The sequence below is a fragment of the Stegostoma tigrinum genome, chromosome 3 (assembly GCF_030684315.1).
Source record: "Stegostoma tigrinum isolate sSteTig4 chromosome 3, sSteTig4.hap1, whole genome shotgun sequence".
Classification (NCBI taxonomy): Eukaryota; Metazoa; Chordata; class Chondrichthyes; order Orectolobiformes; family Stegostomatidae; genus Stegostoma; species Stegostoma tigrinum.
Window position 1 is genome coordinate 5,018,814 of NC_081356.1, and position 19,145 is coordinate 5,037,958.

The 19,145-nt window shown below is 41.5% G+C and overlaps 1 protein-coding gene across 5 annotated transcripts in view; it reads right to left on the reverse strand.

Annotated features, from left to right (window-relative positions):
- LOC125450901 (transcription factor RFX3-like) overlaps positions 1-19,145 on the reverse strand; it is a 235,452-nt gene that overhangs the window by 44,212 nt on the left and 172,095 nt on the right. For all 5 annotated transcript variants that reach the window (XM_048527267.2, XM_048527264.2, XM_048527265.2 and 2 more), the window contains 3 exons: positions 13,367-13,488; positions 6,334-6,452; positions 2,918-3,033 (listed from right to left, as the gene is read on the reverse strand). In XM_048527267.2, coding sequence (XP_048383224.1) covers positions 2,918-3,033; positions 6,334-6,452; positions 13,367-13,488 — 357 coding nt within the window. The remainder of the gene's footprint in view (positions 1-2,917; positions 3,034-6,333; positions 6,453-13,366; positions 13,489-19,145) is intronic.

A 19,145-nucleotide genomic window follows, 5' to 3' on the forward strand; every position in this document is an offset into this window, starting at 1 on the left:
GCATGGCTGATCCACCTAACCTGCACATCTTTGGAGGCACCTTTAGATCTTTCAGGAGTATTCATAAACTGAAAGGGACTGATTTCCATCAATTCTCAGGTGGTTTGCAACAACTGAAAGATCATGATGCTGTAAAGATTCCTTCATCCTGTGACAGTCAATTCTCCTACAACAAACTCCAAGCAGGATTAGCCTATGGCTCCTCAAAAATTAGGCACGCTCACAAAGGTTGTGGCTGATGACACTAAAAGAAGTCCCTTCACTGACACGCAGGAAAGAAACTACATCAGGGAGGCCTGGATAGAATAGACATGTAGAAGATGTATGATAGACTAGGACCTGAGGGCATAGCCTCAGAAGAGGGCACAATCCTTCAGAACTGAGATAGGAGGAATTTCTTCAGCCAGACAGTGGTGAATCTGTGGAACTCACAATCACCGAAGACGGTGAGGGCTAAGTCATTGAACGTATTTATGCCAGCAACAGACAGGATTTTGATTAGTAAGGGAATCAAGGGTTAAATGGAGAAGGTTGGAGAATGGTGTTGAGAAACACATCGCCCAAGATTAAATGAAGGTGCACACTCGATGGGGCGAATGGCCCAATTTTGCTCCTATATCTTATGGTCTTGCAGAGTTGTCATTGAGCAAAGCACTGGATTGCTGATGAAGTATCTCAGGTGCTAGGACAAATCTGGGGGTGCTCTTCAATATCTAAAACCAATGATTTTCTGAATAAACCTATGTAAAAGGACATGGCCAACATGCTTGCTTCAGCATACAATATGTCCAGGATTAATCTTTTATTTAAATCCAGTTTGCTGCAATATCCTCATATTCCTTAATTCTCTTCAGCATCTAAACATTCATCAATCAATGCCTCAAGTACACTCAATGAGTAAGGATTCACACTCCAGGAAGGTAAAGGATTCCAAACATTCACAATCGTTTGAAGACATTTCTCCTCGTCTCATCCGCAAGTTATATTCTGGTTCAGGATAAATGCAAATCAACTTAATAAACATCAAGAAATATTGATGTTAAGAAACAAAAATATCAGAAATAAATTAGTTACACACTAGAAAGTAATTTTAAGAGACAGCTTGCTTTAGTCAGACCATTTCCAGCAGTGAAAAGTGCAATTTTTCTTTTCCACTGTGGCATTACAAAAAGCGATAGATAAGGAGATAATCAAGTTATACATATGGAACCAAGCTTTATGGGAATAAAACATATCTGTCCCAGATGCTGTTCGAGAAATACATGAGCCTGGATATTTAAGGAAAAAAGTTTTAAACTCTTTAAATTTTTGATTTTTTTAAAAATAGCCCCAAAAGTGTTGATTTACAGTTATACATATTTCACTACCAGATGATTAAAGGAAAAGGCTACAAATAGCCTCCTAAACAATCAATTAAAATGCTAACTGACATACTTTCTGCATCTCCTAAAGTTAGCAAGTGAAGATATATGAATTTCTGGCATTCTAAGTGCCTAATACCCACCATGCCAACAAATGGGGGCCAAGCACTTCCACATCAGAGTGTGGAAGAAAATGGAACAGACTTGCCTCAGGCTTCTCACAGATGCATTCTATGCGGTATTTTCAAAATTGTTGAAGGATATATATTTTACTTGCATGGGAGGGAGATAGGAAAGTAGGAGAGGTAGAAAATAAAGATAAACATAAATATACAACATAAATCAGGTTAGAAATTGGTGGTCTTTGCATCCATTTTTCAGATGATGTAAAATTTTCCACAGGGTTATGTATTGTTCCCCAAAAACACCTGAAATATGACGTGAGGCATCGGTTCTTATATATCTGCTAATGAGATATAATGCTTGTTAACACCCCTTCTTCAACATTGATCAATTTCATGTGGAGCAGAGTATCAAGCCCCCACTACCCACGTTTTGGTAGGATTTCTGCTGTCTAAGAAACAGTTCCTACCGCTTATCTTGAAATTACATTCCCATTCAGCAGGCAGCAGCAGCAAACTACTCTATGTGCAGTTCTGTGGGACCCAGTCCCTGCAACTTACACAGTCATATTCTTTTCACATCTTACCAAAATTACTTTTAATATGTCTTTGTTCAGTTTGATATTTCATAAATCAATATTTTGTCTGGTTTTGAAAAAATAGAAAGAGAATAAATGCTTTTAAACCCCAAGAAAACAAAAACAAACATATACCATTCATTTTCCCGCCCTTGGCTGGTCGGTCATGTACTTTATCATTAAATGGTAGCTGCCCCACTGCCACAAATGCTGCTTTGCCCAATCGCTGCACTTTTATATCCCCATGGGGAGTTTTATTTGTGTGTGGATAATTTTGACAGGATTCCCCAAGTCCAATCTGATATCAAACACGGACACAAGTCGTTCTTCATAATTCACGACATTTCTCTTCACGATGCCCTTGCAAAGGCCAAACAATGTTTCAAATGCTTGGTTACTCATCATCAAAAGCACTTGATTTCTCCAACAGCACTATCTGTCCAAAATACTGTCCCTGGTACATCGGGCAATCTGTACTTCTGTCTTATACTGTTGACTTGCCAGTGTCATGCTCTTGATATTCACCTGGCACAATTCTACAAAAGGGGCAGTCAGCATTATCATCTTGTGCAATGGTACGTTTGTTGTCCTGAAGTGTCCTCTCTCCAGTTTCCTCCTCAGAAACTTAGTTGAAATTCACTGGCAGTGAGGAACACAGCTCATTTTTCATTGTCACCTTTACTTTCGTTGCCTCCAAAGGTACAACAGGGCAGCTTGTATTTTGGGAGAATGTCAGTCCTCAGGTTTCAGCAATGTGCTTGCAACACATCACTTAAACTGGGCCTAAACTAATCTCACTCTGATTAACATAACTGGTCATATTGTGAAAGTCAAATGGATCTGAGTAGACACTTGCCTGGTTTGACTGATAGTTGTCCCTTCAGTTGAAGTTGATGAACTATAGTGCCAGAATGTTTGCCATAGCTTTTCAATTAGGCTAAACTGAAGATTCACCACAACATCCAGTATCGCCTATAAGCAACAAAAGCATTCTGTAAGCAGAAGGTATGGCTCAATCAAAAAACAGTTTAAAAAATGCATTATTCTTTGCAGTTTAAAAACAGAAGCTCTTCAGAGGAGGTGTGGGTGTATCGGAAGTTAGAATTTTTACATTAGATCGTAGATATTAGAACATGCACACTAAGAAGTTTATTTGAAACTCTATTATTTTAGTGGAGGCTTTAACAAATGCATATGCTAACTTAATTGGTTTGGTTATTGTAGCAAGATTACCTGTGCAAAACTTGGATTGTGAGATCTGCATACTGAGTTAAAACAGCTCTCTGCTAAACTGAGATAATGAGAACTGCAGATGCTGGAGAATCCAAGACAACAAAGTGTGGGGCTGGATGAACACAGTGTTCATCCAGCCCCACACTTTGTTATCTCTGCTAAACTGATATGCTTTGTGAAGCTGGGCTAATGTGAGGATGAGGAACTGAAGGTTATTCACCCAGATCTGAAAAATGTTGATCTATCACTGCATGCTCTATTTTTAGAAATAGTAATTGGAAAAGTTTAAGTGAACTACCGAAGGAAGTAAGAGAATGACTGGCAGAAGTTAAGATAGGTCAAGTGTGTTTCTTGCCTCTGTATTTTATAGTCAATGTCACTTAGCGTGTCTAGTAATTTGTTGTTATTTAATAGAAGTGTACAAATGTAGAGATTGCTACTCTTGGGCGCTATTGGTCAAGATGTCAGTTCAAGGCCTTTCATTTGAATTGGGAGATGTTAAAAACATAACTTATCCGGAGATGAAATGGAGCATGGTCAAACACAACACCTGATCTCCTACCTCAGTACCTCTCCATGTAAATGAATGAGGTGTTACACATGCTATTTTTACCTGCTCTCTCCTCAGTGTCCAAGGCCCCAGTTGCTCTCTTCCAGACTGTACAGTGATTTACATGTGTTTGTTTCAATTTAGCAAACTGCACTCGCTATTCACAATATGGGGTCCTCTACATTGGGAAAAGCAATTTATATTAGGTGACTGCTTTGCAGAACACCTCTGCTTGGCCCACACGTATGACCCAAAGTTTCCGATAACCTGTCTTTTTAAATCTCCACCTTGCACTTATCCTTGTTCTCAGCATTGGGTGAAGCTCAAAACAAGCTTGAGAAGCAGCACTTGATCTTTTGAAAGATTGTGGTTTTCTAAACCAAATACTAAGTTTAACAATTTCTGACTTCAATCACTGCAAATGACTCCACTGCCCTCACCCCCTTTTCCTTTAGTTTCACTCTCCAGTGATAACTTTGTTTTTTTCACTTTTGCTTTCAACAGCAGTCATTCACAATCACACCATTTCTGGATCAATCTGTATTTTCAATTCTTGTCCTCATTTTACTTTTTTTTTCATGAACTGTGGGCACTGGTATGGCCTGAATTTGTTGCCCTTAATTATTTGTCCTCAAATTGGCTATTTAAGAGTGAACTTGTGTACATTTAGTCATATATTGACCAAGTCAAGTAAGGATAGCAGAATTCCTTTTCACTCAGTTGATGGCCTCATTGTTACTGTTACTGATATCTAGCTTTATATTCCAGATCTAAAGCACATGGGATTGAGGGTGGTGTACTGACAAACAGGAAACAAACAGTAGGAATAAACAGGTCATTTTTGACTTGCAGCCAGTGACTGGTGGTGTACCACACAGGGATCAATGCTTGGATCATAGCTATTCACAGTATCTCTTCAACAATTTAAATCACCACGTTTGTAGACTACACAAAGCTGGGTGGGAGGGTGAAACGTGAGGAGAATGCAGAGATGTGTCACTGTGATTTGGGCAAGCTGAGTGAGTGGGCAAATGCATAGCAAATGAGGTATAATGTGGCTATGAGAGTTTACCTGCTTTGGTAATAAAAACAAGGCGGCTTGTTAGTGTCTGAATAGTGATAGGTTAGGAAAGGGGGAGGTACATCAAGACCAGGGTATTCCTGTACACCAGTCGCTGAAGGTATACAAGTGCAGCAGGCAGTCATATGTTGGCCTTCATAGCAAGAGGAAGTGAGTACGGGGGGGGGGGGGGGGGGGATGTTTTGCTGCAATTGTACAGGGCCTTGCTGAGATCATACATAAAAGTATTGTGCGCAATGTTGGTCTCCTTATCTGAGGAAGGATGTTCTGACGATGGATGGAGTGCAACAATAGTTTTACCAGATTAACTCCTGGGATGGCAGGACTAATGTTTAAAGAAATAATGAATCTATTCAGATTGCATCCACCCAAGTTTAGATGATGGTAAGATATCCCTTTTAAACTTTTAAAATTCTAACAGGACTGGACAGGGTAAACACAGGAAGGATGTTTCCAATGACCAGGCAATTCCAGACCAGGTTTCACATGCTAAGGAGATGGGTTGGTCAGTTAGGACTGAGATGAAGAGAAATTTATTCACCCAGAGAGTGGTGAGTCTGTGGAACACACTGCCGCAGAAAAGTTGAGGCCAAAACATTAAATATTTTCAAAAAATAGACAGATATAGTTCTGAGGTCTAAAGGGATTAATGGATATGGGGAAAAAGCAGAATTAGGGTACTGAATTGATGATTAGCTAGGATAATATTGAATGGTGGAGCAGGATTGAAGGGCGGAATTGTCTTTTGCTGTTCTTATTTCATATGTTTCTTTGTTTATTAAATTAATGTAAATTCCAACCGCTGCCATGGTGGAATCTGATCAACTATCCCAGAACACAAACTGAGTGTCTGGGTTATGAGGCCAGTGACATTATCACTATGCCACTATCTGCCACTCTTTGGCTATTGCTTTGTCATTTAATGTCTTCCATCTTTAACCAAATCTCAGACCTTTCCCTTATTTCTCTCTACTTGCCTCCATTTACAGAGGTCTTGTGATACAGTGGTGGTGTTCCTATCTCTGGACCAGCAGGCTCTTGGCATGAACAAGAATAATTTTATTTTCTGAGGGACTAACCACATACCTCCTTAGAACAGCAATAAAAGTGCTTATGTTCCTAATATTTGCCAGTTCTGATTAATTAAAATATTGAGTGGTTCTCTCCTCAGATTATGCCAGACCTGCTGAATGCTCCCAGCACTATTTTTTAAATTATTATTTCCATCGTCTGCAGAATTTTATTTTAGAAAAACAAAGAGATCAGTTCTGTGATTTGTTTTGCGTTAGTAAAGATTTGGCAAAGTTTAATATGAAATTGCAGTCATAAAAGAATTAATAATTTACTTTTAAATTGTGCATATTAGAATTCAAAACTAATTTTAAATTAGAGGTACTACATCCCTTACCTCACAGTGCTCTCTATAAAGAATCTGTAATGTTCTGATATCCTCAAGGGTGATGCCATCCAATAATGGAATGTCTGCAACCTCAAGCTCTACAAATTCAGGAAGAGCGCGAGAGGCATCTATTATTAAAATGAATCAAAAACAAGATTTATTAACACTAGTCATCCGAGACACCAAACCATGCTTCATTTACTGACATCAAAAGGCCTTCAGAGCTTGGAGGGTAAAGGCAATGAAGCAGCCAACTGTGTTGCGATTTTGGTCTTCTTTCACCAAGAATGCTGACAGACTATTCTTACATATGTACTCACACAATACGAACATTTGTTTTATTTATTTATAGGATGCAGATGACATTGGCAGAGTCAGCATTTATCAGGTATCTTTAATTGCCCTTGAGAAGGTGATCTTGAATTCCCACAGTCACTGTGGTATAGATAAACCTAGAGTGCTTTTAGATCTTGAATTCCAATTTGAATATGAGGAGAACTTGCTGCTGGTGGTGGTGTTGCCAAGTGCCTGAGTCCCTTACTCCTCTACGTAGTAGAGGTTTTGGCTTTGAAAGTCTTTGGAACGTCAATCAAGTTTTTGGAAAGTTGAAGTGCACCTTCTAGCTGGTACACAATGTTGTCATTCAGTCATGGTGTAGTAAATGAATGTTCAGAGTAACGAGTAGGATGACGACGAACTGGCTTGCTTTATGGTGGTTTGGAGCAGCAGGTGGTGAGAGTAAGCTATCACATTCCTGACCTGTGCCTTGCAGATACGAGAAAGATTTTGGAGGGTTATGCAACACAAAATCCAACTTCTGACCTGCTCTTTATTATATGGTGACTTGCAATTTTCTAGTTAATAATGGATTTGGAGATGTGTTAGTAGTTAGATTACTTAATTTGTTGAAACTGCACTTTTCATGGATTATAAATGACATGAATTAATTGCCTCAGAAGTCACTCAAGACACATTATCAGTTTCCTGCATGGTTCCAGTGAAAATTAAGCACAGCATCCTATCTTTCTGGACTCAACACTGAATTCAACAATTTCAGATCATCTGGGCAACACTGTTGATAATGATTCTGCAATCCTCATCTACATCTACTCTAGACCCAGCTTTTATTACTTCTCTTGTCAAATAGGAAACAGGCTATTTTGCACCTCATTTTGGCAGGGAGAAAACACTACAAAAGAGGCTTAAAGAGGAGAGAATTGTTTTAAATTTTTTTTCGTGGGAAGTAGGCATTGATGGCTGACCAGCATCCACTGTTCAGCCTCAATTATCCAGAGTCAACCACATTGCTGTGGGTATACAGTTATGTGCAGTCCAGACCAGGCACAGGAGCACAGAATGGTGTGAGGAATATGGGGAAGGTGCGAGGCCATAGAGTTCCATGGAAGCTATAAGGAGTAATAGGAAAATAGAGGAACGCAGAGGGTATGAAGCATCGTTCGGGTAGGTATGGCACATTAGGTGGCAACTGGTAGCAAGGATCATTCATGGCGAGTGTAGGGAAGGTAAGTATGAGGGCTATGGGCTGGAGGAATGATTTTGGCTCTATTAGTTTCTTTTTTATTGATCTTTCACACTGTGCCAAACTGCATGAAGGCAGGTCTTGCAGGACTGTAGTAGTGAATGTTTGAATGCATCAAGTTAATGTAATGTATGTATTAACAGCGTAAGACTAAAGGATTTTAAAAATAAAACCATTGTTGTATATTGATGATGCATTATTTTTAAGGCGGAAGCTGTCACGATACTACACTTTAAGAGGTGTATTTTCTCAATTTTTCTTCAACAAGAAAAAGGACAAAGAGGTGAAAAGCAGTCTATTCCAGACAATAAAGTAAACAATTTACAAGGCCTTGGGTTTGGTTTCTAAAGTTGAAACAATAGAAGCAGCATGAATGAGTGGAGTCAGGCTTCCACAGAGCCAGGGTTTTAGTTTAGTTTTCAGTAGTTACTGGGTTTTTGGAAGTTGATTGTGAAAGTTGCTAGATCTCTCTCTTTCTTCACTACAGCTAAAAACCTGCACTGTCTCTGATGCTAGAACTGCTTGTGACATAGTATATTATACTGACTTTGGCCAAGGGTATGTTTATGGGATCTTACTATATTGGAACAGTTGTTGTTTAGTAGTTATATAATCTATTATTCAGTTAAGTTTTCAAATAAAGTTAAAGTTAGATCAATTCTTCTTTCTTTTATTCACATTTTAAGTGTAGAGTAAGAATAAAGTGTGTTTTGCTTAAAACCGAGTAGTGTATCCAATTGAACGACATCTGGAACACAGCACCTTACACTGCCTTTAGATAAGAAAGAGTTACGGTCCAGGCTACCTCATTGGTATATTTGAAGGGGTTTGGTCTGTCCGTAACAGTTTGCTCTCAGAGAATTATAAGTCTTTGGACTCATCTTCCTGAAAAGGTGGTAGAAGCAGAGTCCTTGCATATTTTTAGGGGAGAGGTAGATAGCTTTCCACTCCATGCTTAAAAACAAATTTATCAGGGTAGACTGGAATGCTGATCTGGGGTTAGAATCAGGTCAAAAAACGTGGGCCGTGGTGACTGGACTTTGATTGGCAATGAGTATTCACTTGCCTGTCTTGGAAGTAGGTCTTGTTCCAGGAGGCTGTATGTGTCAGTCATGATCGGCTGTGAAAGCCTGAGCCTCCTAAAGTATTGCAGATCCAGTAAGTCACCAGTGGGCCTTGTTCTGAGGTACTACGCCCTTTGAGCTTCATTTTGCTGTATTGTATGGAGCATCATTTAGCTGATGAAAAGGCAACTGCTAATGGTGATATTACTGGTGTTGTTCCCGTGTTGTTCATTTTCTGCAATCCAAACATTTGCACCTGGTTCTATATCTTTCCTTACTCATTAGAAATTTGTAAGGATGTTTTATTTGCAGATGTGCACAATATAAAATTACCTTGAAAGCTGTAAATGAAAAGCAACATTAAAAGCTGACTTAACTGAATGGGAGGGGGACCAATATCCTGGCAGGCAAATTTGCTAGTACTGCAAGGGAGGGTGTAAACTAGATTGGCAGGGGGGGTCAGATCCTCAACAGCAGGGAGGCAAATGTGAGGCTGGAAGGTGATACAGTAATCAGAAATAGCAAGTTGAAAAGACAGGGCAGAGAATGACGAATGCCTGTTTGATTAAATTACATCTATTTCCAAGAAAGAGAGCTGACAGGTAAGGCCGATGAACTCTGGGCATGGATAGGTATGTCGGGCTGGGTTATTATAGCCATTACAGAAACATGGCGAAGGGAGGGACAGGACTGGTAGCTTAATGTGCCAGGGTACAGGTGCTTTAGGCAGCACAGAGGTGGAGGAAAGAGGGAGTTGTATTTTGATTAAGGAGTCTCACAGCAGTAATTAGAGATGAAATACCTGAGAGATCATCCAGTGAGGCTTTGTGGGTGGAGCTAAGAAATAAGAAGGGGATGGTAACATTATTGGGGTTGTTCTATAGGCCCCCAAATAGTCAACGGAACAAATAGGCAGGGAGACTGGGGAGACGTGTAGGAGCAATAGGATTGTCACAGTAGAGGATTTTAATTTTCCTAACATAGACTGGGACTGCCATAGTGTTCAGGGCTTAGATGGGGTTGAATTTGTTAAATGTGTTTAGGAAAGTTTCCTTAAGCAATATATAGAGGGAACTGCTCAGGAAGGGGCAAAATGTGACCTACCTTTGGGAAAACAGGGCAGGGCAGGCGACTGAGACAGGAGTTCATAGGGGTTGATTGGAGTAATTTGGTTGCAGACAAAGGGACCTCTGGAAAGTGGGAGGCCTTTAAAAGTGTGCTAGCTAGAATTCAAGATCTTTATGTTCCTGTGGGGGTGAAGGGCAAGGTTGGCAGGAGTAAGGGACCCCGGATAACAAGAGATTTGTGGCTTTGACCAGAAAAGAGGAACAGGCATGGCTCAGGAGCAGGCAACTAGGATCAAGGGAATCTCTGGAGGTATATAGGGAATACAGGAGTTTACTGAAGTAGGAAATCAGGAAGGGGCCATGAGATGATCTTCTCAGCCAAAGCTACGATGAATCCAAAGAGATTCTTTAAGTATGTTAAAGGGAAAATAATAACTAGAGAGACAGCAGGCCCCCTCAAGGCAGATATGTATGTGTGGAACCGCAAGAGATGGGCAAGGTCTTCAACGAATACTTCTACTCTGTCTACTGTGGAGAAAGACTCAAATGACTTGGGAACTTGCTGAGGTTAGTTGTGATATCTTGGGGACAGTCCATATCACAGTACAGATGGTGCTGGAAATGTAAGAATTTACGAAGGTGCATAAATCTTCTGGTCCTGACCAGATAGATCCAAGAATGCTGCAAGAGGCTGGGGAAGAAATCATGGGGCCCTGGCTGATAGGCTGGAGACTGGAAGGATGGAGGGTAGCGAATGTTGTCTCCTTGTTCAAGAAGGGTTGTGAAGAAAAGCCTGGGAAATATAGACCAGTAAGCTTAATATCTGCGATAGGTAAGATACTTGAGAAGATTCTGAGGAATAAGATATTCACGCACTTGGAAAAACAGGGTTTGATAAGGAGTAGTCAGCATGGCATCGTGCGTGGGAGATCATGTCTCATAGATTTGATAGAGTTCTTTAATTAAGTGACCAGGAGGGCAGGGCAGTAGATGTAGTCTATATGGATTTCAGTAAGGCCTTTGATAAGGTTCCAGATAGTAGGCTGCTCTGGAAGGTTAGATCACATGGAATCCAGGGAGAGCTGAGAAACTGGATACACAATTGGCTTGATGGTAGGAAGCAGAGAGTAATACTGGAAGAATGCTTATCTGACTGGAGGCCCGTGACTAGTTGTGTGCCTCAGGAGTCGGTTCTGGGCCCATTGCTGGTTGTTATTTATATGGATGATTTGCATGAGAATGTACAAGGCAAGATTAATAGGTTTGCAGATGACACTAAAATAGACGGTATTGTGGACAGAGAGGAAGGTTATCCGAAATTGCAACAGGATCTTGATCAGCTGGGGCAGTGAGCCAAGAAATGACAAATGAGTTTAATTTAGGTAAGTGTAAGGTATTGCATTTTGGAAAGTCAAATCCAGGTAGGAGTTTTGTGGTGAACGGTAGGACCTTAAGGGCTGCAGTGGAAGAGAGGGACCTTGCAGTCCAGGTGCATGGTTCTCTGAAAGTGGAGTCACAGATAGACAGGACAGCGAAGGCATCTTCTGGCATACTGGCCTTCATCAGTTAGGGCACTGAGTATAAAAGTTGGGAAGTTATAGTGAAGTTGTACATGATGTTGGTGAGAACGCACTTGGAGTATTGTGTTCAGATTTGGTCACCTTGCAACAGGAAGGATGTTTTAAACTGGAAAGAGTACAGAACAAATTCACAAGGACATTGCCAGGACTCAAGGGACTGAGTTATAGGGAGAGACTGGGCAAGCTAGGATTTTTTCTTTAGAGCGTAGGAGACTGAAGGAGGCATCTCATCCAAGTATATAAGATCATGACAGGCGTGGATAGGGTGGATGCACTCAGTCTTTTCCTTAGAGTTCGGGAATCAAGGATTAGACAGCATCAGTTTAAGGTAAGACGGGAAAGAATACATGGGAACCTGAGGTAGTGGGAACTGCAGATGCTGGAGAATCCAAGACCACAAAATGTGAGGCTGGATGAACACAGCAGGCCAAGCAGCATCTCAGGAGCACAAAAGCTGACGTTTCGGGCCTAGACCCTTCATCAGAGAGGGGGATGGGGTGAGGGTTCTGGAATAAATAGGGAGAGAGGGGGAGGCGGACCGAAGATGGAGAAAAAAGAAGATAGGTGGAGAGAGTATAGGTGGGGAGGTAGGGAGGTTGGACCGGTTTTGGGATGCAGTGGGTGGAGGGGAAGAGCTGGGCTGGTTGTGTGATGCAGTGGGGGGAGGGGACGAACTGGGCTGGTTTAGGGATGCAGTTGGGGAAGGGGAGATTTTGAAACTGGTGAAGTCCACATTGATACCATTAGGCTGCAGGGTTCCCAGGTGGAATATGAGTTGCTGTTCCTGCAACCTTCGGGTGGCATCATTGTGGCACTGCAGGAGGCCCATGATGGACATGTCATCTAAAGAATGGGAGGGGGGAGTGGAAATGGTTTGCGACTGGGAGGTGCAGTAGTTTGTTGCGAACTGTGCGACTGGGAGGTGCAGTAGTTTGTTGCGAACTGTGCGACTGGGAGGTGCAGTAGTTTGTTGCGAACTGTGCGACTGGGAGGTGCAGTAGATTGTTGTGAACTGTGCGACTGGGAGGTGCAGTTCGCAACAAACTACTGCACCTCCCAGTTGCAAACCATTTCCACTCCCCCTCCCATTCTTTAGATGACATGTCCATCATGGGCCTCCTGCAGTGCCACAATGATGCCACCCGAAGGTTGCAGGAACAGCAACTCATATTCCGCCTGGGAACCCTGCAGCCTAATGGTATCAATGTGGACTTCACCAGTTTCAAAATCTCCCCTTCCCCAACTGCATCCCTAAACCAGCCCAGTTCGTCCCCTCCCCCCACTGCACCACACAACCAGCCCAGCTCTTCCCCTCCACCCACTGCATCCCAAAACCAGTCCAGCCTCCCTACCTCCCCACCTACACTCTCTCCACCTATCTTCTTTTCTCTCCATCTTCGGTCCGCCTCCCCCTCTCTCCCTATTTATTCCAGAACCCTCACCCCATCCCCCTCTCTGATGAAGGGTCTAGGCCCGAAATGTCAGCTTTTGTGCTCCTGAGATGCTGCTTGGCCTGCTGTGTTCATCCAGCCTCACATTTTGTTGTCATGGGAACCTGAGGTGCAACTTTTTTTATCCAGACAGTGGTACACGTATGGAATGAGCTGCCAGCGGAAGCAGTTGATGTAGGTTCATTAACAACATTTAAAAGGCACTTGGACAAATAAAGGATATGGGCCAAGAGCATGGAAATGGGCTTAGCACGGATGGAGATCTTGGTTGGCATGGGCCAGTTTGGGCCAAAGTGTCTGTTTCTGTGCTGTAGGGCTCTACGAAATAACCTCAGCTTACCAAGAAACTGCTGATGGTGTTGACTCTGTGCTACGATGGTTTGCTCTGCAGAATTAGGAATCTGTTGGCCACTTCCTGCGAAGCCATCTCCCATTCCATCCAACTTCTGCATAGGTTTATATCTAAGAAACAGTATTATCAATGTCACTAGAATTAAAGCATTAGCAAAATCTAAAGTTCCCAAGACTAACATCTTGGAAAAAAGAATTAAGAACAGAGAACATACTGGAGTGTCAAACTAAATTAAACTTCATTACTCTGTGTGCAAAGGCAGCACAGACATACATTAAGAAAATTACATGAGCAAGAACGGAAATCAGTCCATTAAAACCCCCTTTTTTGACATATTGCTGCAGCTTTCCCATCATAGTATTTAACTATGTTTCAACTATTATTAGGAATTTTATTTTTGCCACCGACCTGGCAGATCATGCCAAACATTCAGCAGTTGTCAACTAAAGGGTTTCTTCCTGACCTTAATTTTGGACTAATGTAAATTAGTTACCATTCCAACTTTCCAGGTTTAATTTAAAATAATATTGTGCATTTCAATTACCCAGCTGCTGCTTATGCATACTCTATACCTGTTCTAATGATACAATGTTCCATAACTGCATTTCTGACACGTGACTGTTTTCACTCAATAAAAGAGTCACCTCGCATCATATCCATCTGTTTTATGCACTTTTGCTTTCATCTTTGCCTCTGCCACTCAGAACCATTTCCTCTTGCCCTCACTTTCCACCTCACTAACCTCCCTATTCAAAGGATCATTGTCCCCCATTTCCAGCAAGCACCTCTTCCAGCCTCCTCCTCTTTCATCATTTGGAAAGGACAATTCCACCTATAACAGCTTGGCTCCCTTACCCTCTGCTCAAGCAAGTGCAGAAATACAACTGCCCATTCACACCGTCTCTCCTCACTACATAAAACCCCAAACACTTCTTCCAAGTGAAATAATAATTTGAAAGTAGTACTTTCAATTTAGTATGTTGCATTTATCGTTAAATGTAAAGAGAGATCAAATCCAGTTTAGATGTTGTCTTTGTAGAACATGTACATTCAGTCCGAAAACAGGACCACAAATTTCTGTTGTGTCTCATTTTAGTTCTCTGCCTTATTCTCACTGACATTTCACTCAGTACATCCTGCCGTGATGAAGCTCACCAAAAGCTCAAAGAAACATCTTTCAATGTGTCACTTTACAGCCATCCAAACTCAACACTGACTTCAACAACATCACACCTAACCTCTGGCGCATTTTCCCAACAGATTTTTGTTTTACTCTCATTTTATTAGCTCTGCAGTATAGTAAAATTATCTGTGAAACCATTTAATATTCTATCTAGCAGCATGTTTTGCGGTTCAATAGTACTTGTTCATCGTTCAGCTTCAGAGAAGTGGTTTAGTAGAATGTTTCCACGTGTGACAAACTTCAACTTAGCATAGAGTGAAGAAATCAGGGCCATTCACCCTGGAGCGAAGGCTGATTGAAGTTTTCAAAATCATAAAAGGGCTGGACAGAGTGGTTGGGGTGAAGTTGTTTCCCCTTGTAAAAGAAATAAGAATAAGATGACATAGACATAAAGTGATGTGCAAACCAAGCACGGGTAATGCAAAAAAACTTTTCACTCAGCAGATTGTTAGGTACGAAATGCACTGCTTGGAAACGTGGAGGTAGTTAAGTTCAACTGAGGCATTCAAGAGGGGTACTGGGCGGTCTTCTGGATAGTGATGATGTGCAGAGATATGAGGAAAAGGTAGGAGATTGGCATTAGATAATGCAGCTAGTGCAGGCACAATGGGCTGAATGGCCTCCTTCTGCATCATAATATTCTGTGATTATGCCATTCTGACCTCCCCTACATACATATTTTGTTCCTTTACTTTGGAACATAGGATTTAGGAATAGGTCATTTGGGCTTTGAGCTTGCTCCACCATTTAACAAAATAAGTCTGATCCACTGGGGTCTCGACCCTTGGACTTTCCTTCGACCCAATTCAATGGCCTAGTTTTCATCGCTTTGGGAAAGAAAATTTCACACATAATGATCCTCAGAAAAAAAAATTCTTCTCCTCTACTTTAAAGGGAAATGTCTTATTCTTAAACTGTGATGTTTAACCTCTCTACAAGAGGAAACTGGTTACTACTCCCTTTGTTCCTGCAACACCAACTCCTTTATTGTTTAATCTCTCCTGTCTTTCACTTAATCAAAGATCCTCCCTTTTATTCTCTTGAATGCCATTCCTCCTTTCATTTGCTTAAAAACTATTACATTTATAACTTCTCTCAGTTCCAAATAAAAGTTACAGACCTGAAAAGAATTAATTCTGCTTCTCTTTCAACAGGCGCTACTTAACTTGATTATTTTCAGCATTTTGTTATGATTTTAGATTCACAGTATCTGCAATAGTTTGCTTTTGCATCATCTTATCTCTTGCACCTTAATAAGAACTCCAATCAAGCAGAATCCTTCAAGAATGTTGAGTGTATATTTCCCTCATTTGCAGCAGTGGCCATTTGGAGAGGTGAATGGATATATGGAGCACCATATTTCTATCTTGTCACATTTTCTGACAATGAAAGATGAGAAGCATCATCTATATTGTAGGGAAACGCAAGAGTGATTTGCAGTTGGGGCATGTTGGCCCTGCTTGCAAATTTCTGGCACAAAGGTCGTTTGAATGAGATCAACGGGGTTGTTAGGTAGCAATAAATATCCTGGATGGAAATGTCACATTAAAGTTTTTATTATCTCCTTGTTGGCATTTAGCTTCTCAGGAATAGCCACTGATCTTGACAATCATTGGAAGTTTGTAACATAGTGACTCACATTTATTACATAAATGATAATCTAAACCAAGGGATACAAGGAACAATTAGCAACATGATAACATCAAACTTAATTGTTGCGGTACACACTGTGGATGACTAAATGGTGACATAGATAGTTTAATGGAATAGGCTGCACAATATTGAACCAATGGAAAAAAAACAACAGAGAGAAAAAAATACACCCTAAGTTAGTATTAGGCAGAGTATAGGAACAGAATGGTTGTGCACCAGGTACACATGAAACCCGAAACTGTAAATAATGTTTTCTTTTTCAGCACAGCTATGAAATTTGAAAAGTAAATTGATACAGTGGTCTTAAATAACAGAATAGCTTACAATAAGATATTATTTGAGTCTGCATAAACATGCTGCAATTGCATGAATACAATCAAAAATTGTAACTTGGTAGTTAGAAAAATAAAATCGCTTTATGAATGCAGAATAATTGGCGACAAATGTTTCTGAAGCAGGATCAGTAAATAACAAAATAAATGAGAGAATTGCTTGTAAAAGAAGCATCTGTGGATTCTGGGAGTAATTAGGAGAATGGTATTAGATGAAGTTCTTCATAAGTAGAGAAACAAAGGACATTTGATATGCTGAATGATCTGTTTCTACACTGCAGTAGTCTATCGACAAAATCACTCTCTTTGTAAGAACCTAATAATTGAATTAGCTTCTACGTAAAAGTACGTTTAGAATTAATAATTTATTTAAGGTAGCGTAGAAAATATCTGGAGTTGGCAAAAAAAATTCAACAACCACAGATCGAAAAACAAAGGGGTCACATTTAACAAATACACAAATTACTAAATGTTGAGCAACAGGATGGCAAGGCCACAGAAAAGTACAAGGCACTTTTTCCTCTAAAGATAAAATTAAAAAGTAGGAAAGTTACTTTGAACCTGTATCAAACGCAAATCACACAACACTTGAGCTACTGTATGCAGTTTGGGCTGTTACCTTATGAAAAGGATATAGAAACACAAGAGATGGTACAAAGGAGATCAACATGGGTGAAACAAGAATGTGGGCACACGAATCAGGAAAAGACTGACAGGTTTGGTCTCATTTCTCCTGATTTATCGATGCTGAGAAGTGGACTGATAGAAGTCTTTAAAATTATGAAAGCTTTTGATAACCGGACATACGGACAATATCTCCTCCGGAGAAGAGCATAACAAGAGGCCATCAATAAAAAATAATACGAAGAAATCCAATAAGGAATTCAGGAAAATAAGGTATTTCCTAAAGAGTGGTAAAGATGTGAAGCATCTCATTCAGGCTGTGACTGAAGCAAACAGCATTTTTAAATGTTACAGCGATAGTAGGAACTGCCGATGCTGGGGAATCTGAGATAACATGGTGTAGAGCCGGACGAACACAGCAGGCCAAGGAGCATTAGAGAAGGAGGAAAGCTGATGTTTTGGGTCTAGACACTTCGTAAGAAATGAAGGAGGGGAAGGGGATTCTGAAATAAATGGGGAGAGAGGGGGAGGCGGATAAAAGATGGATAAAAGGAGAAGAGGGTAGAGAGGAGACAGACAGATCAAAGAGGTGGGGTTGGAGCCAGTAAAGGTGAATGTACATGGGGAGTTTGGGAGGGGATAGGTCAGTCCAGGGAGGGCGGACAGGTCAAGAAGGTGGGATAAGGCTAGTAGGTAGGAGATGGGGCTGGGGCTTGAGGTGGAATGCAGGCTAAGTGGGAGGAAGGACAGGTTAGAGAGGCGGGGACAAGCGGGGCTAGTTTTGGGATACGGTAGCAGGAGGGGAGATTTTAGAGCTTGTGAAATCCACATTGATGCCGTTGGGCTGCAGGGTTCCCAAGCGGAATATGAGATGCTGTTCCTGCAACCCCCGGGTGGCATCGTTGTGGCACTGCAGGAATCCCATGATAGACACGTCATCCAAGGAATGGGAGGGGGAGTTGAAATGGTTCGTGACTGGGAGGTGTAGCTGTTTGTCGCGAACCGAGCGCAGGTGTTCTGCAAAGCGGTCCCCAAGCCTCTGCTTGGTTTCCCTGATGTACAGGAGGCCACATTGGGAACAGTGGACACAGTATACCACATTAGCAGATGTGCAGGTGAACATCTGTTTGACAGGGAAGGTCTTCTTGGGGCCTGGGATGGGGGTGAGGGAGGTGGTGTAGGGGCAGGTGTAGCACTTCCTGTGGTTACAGCGAAAAGTACCACAGGAGTTGGGGCTGGTGGCGAGTGCGGAGCGGACAAGGGAGTCACCGAGAGAGTGGTCCCTCTGGAAAGCAGATAAGGGTGGGATCAGATTGCAGAAGTGCTGGACGATGATCCGTTGGATCCGGAGGTTGTTGGGGAGATATGTGAGGATGGGGGGGATTCTATTTGGGTTGTTATTGCGGGGAAGGGGAGTGAAGGATGAGTTGCAGGAAATGCGAGAGACATGGTTGAGGGCATTTCCGATCACTGTGGGGTGGGGGTGGGGGAGTTGCAGTCCTTGAAATCTGAGGACAACTGGGATGTCTGGGCTTTGAATACCTCATCTAGGGAGCAGATGCGGTGGAGGCAAAAGAATTGGGAATAGGGGATGGCTTTTTTGCAGGAAAGTGGGTGAGAGGAGATGTGTTCTAGGTAGCTGTGGAAGTCAGTGGGCTTGAAATGGATATTGGTTTCCAGCTGGTTACCAGGAGATGGAAACAGAGATGTCCAGGAAGGGAAGAGAGAAGTATCGGAGACGGTCCATGTGAACCTAACGTTGGCATTTTTAATTTCATGCATTATAGATGTCACTGGCAAGGTGATGTCACCCATTCCTAACCACCCTTGAACTTAGTGGCTTGCTAAGCCATTTCAGAAGGCAATTAAAAGGCAACCAAATTGTTGTAGCAGATTTACTTCTTTAAAAGGCATTAATGAACCTGATAGGTTTATAACAACAAAAAAAAGTAGCTTCATGGCCATGATTACCAAG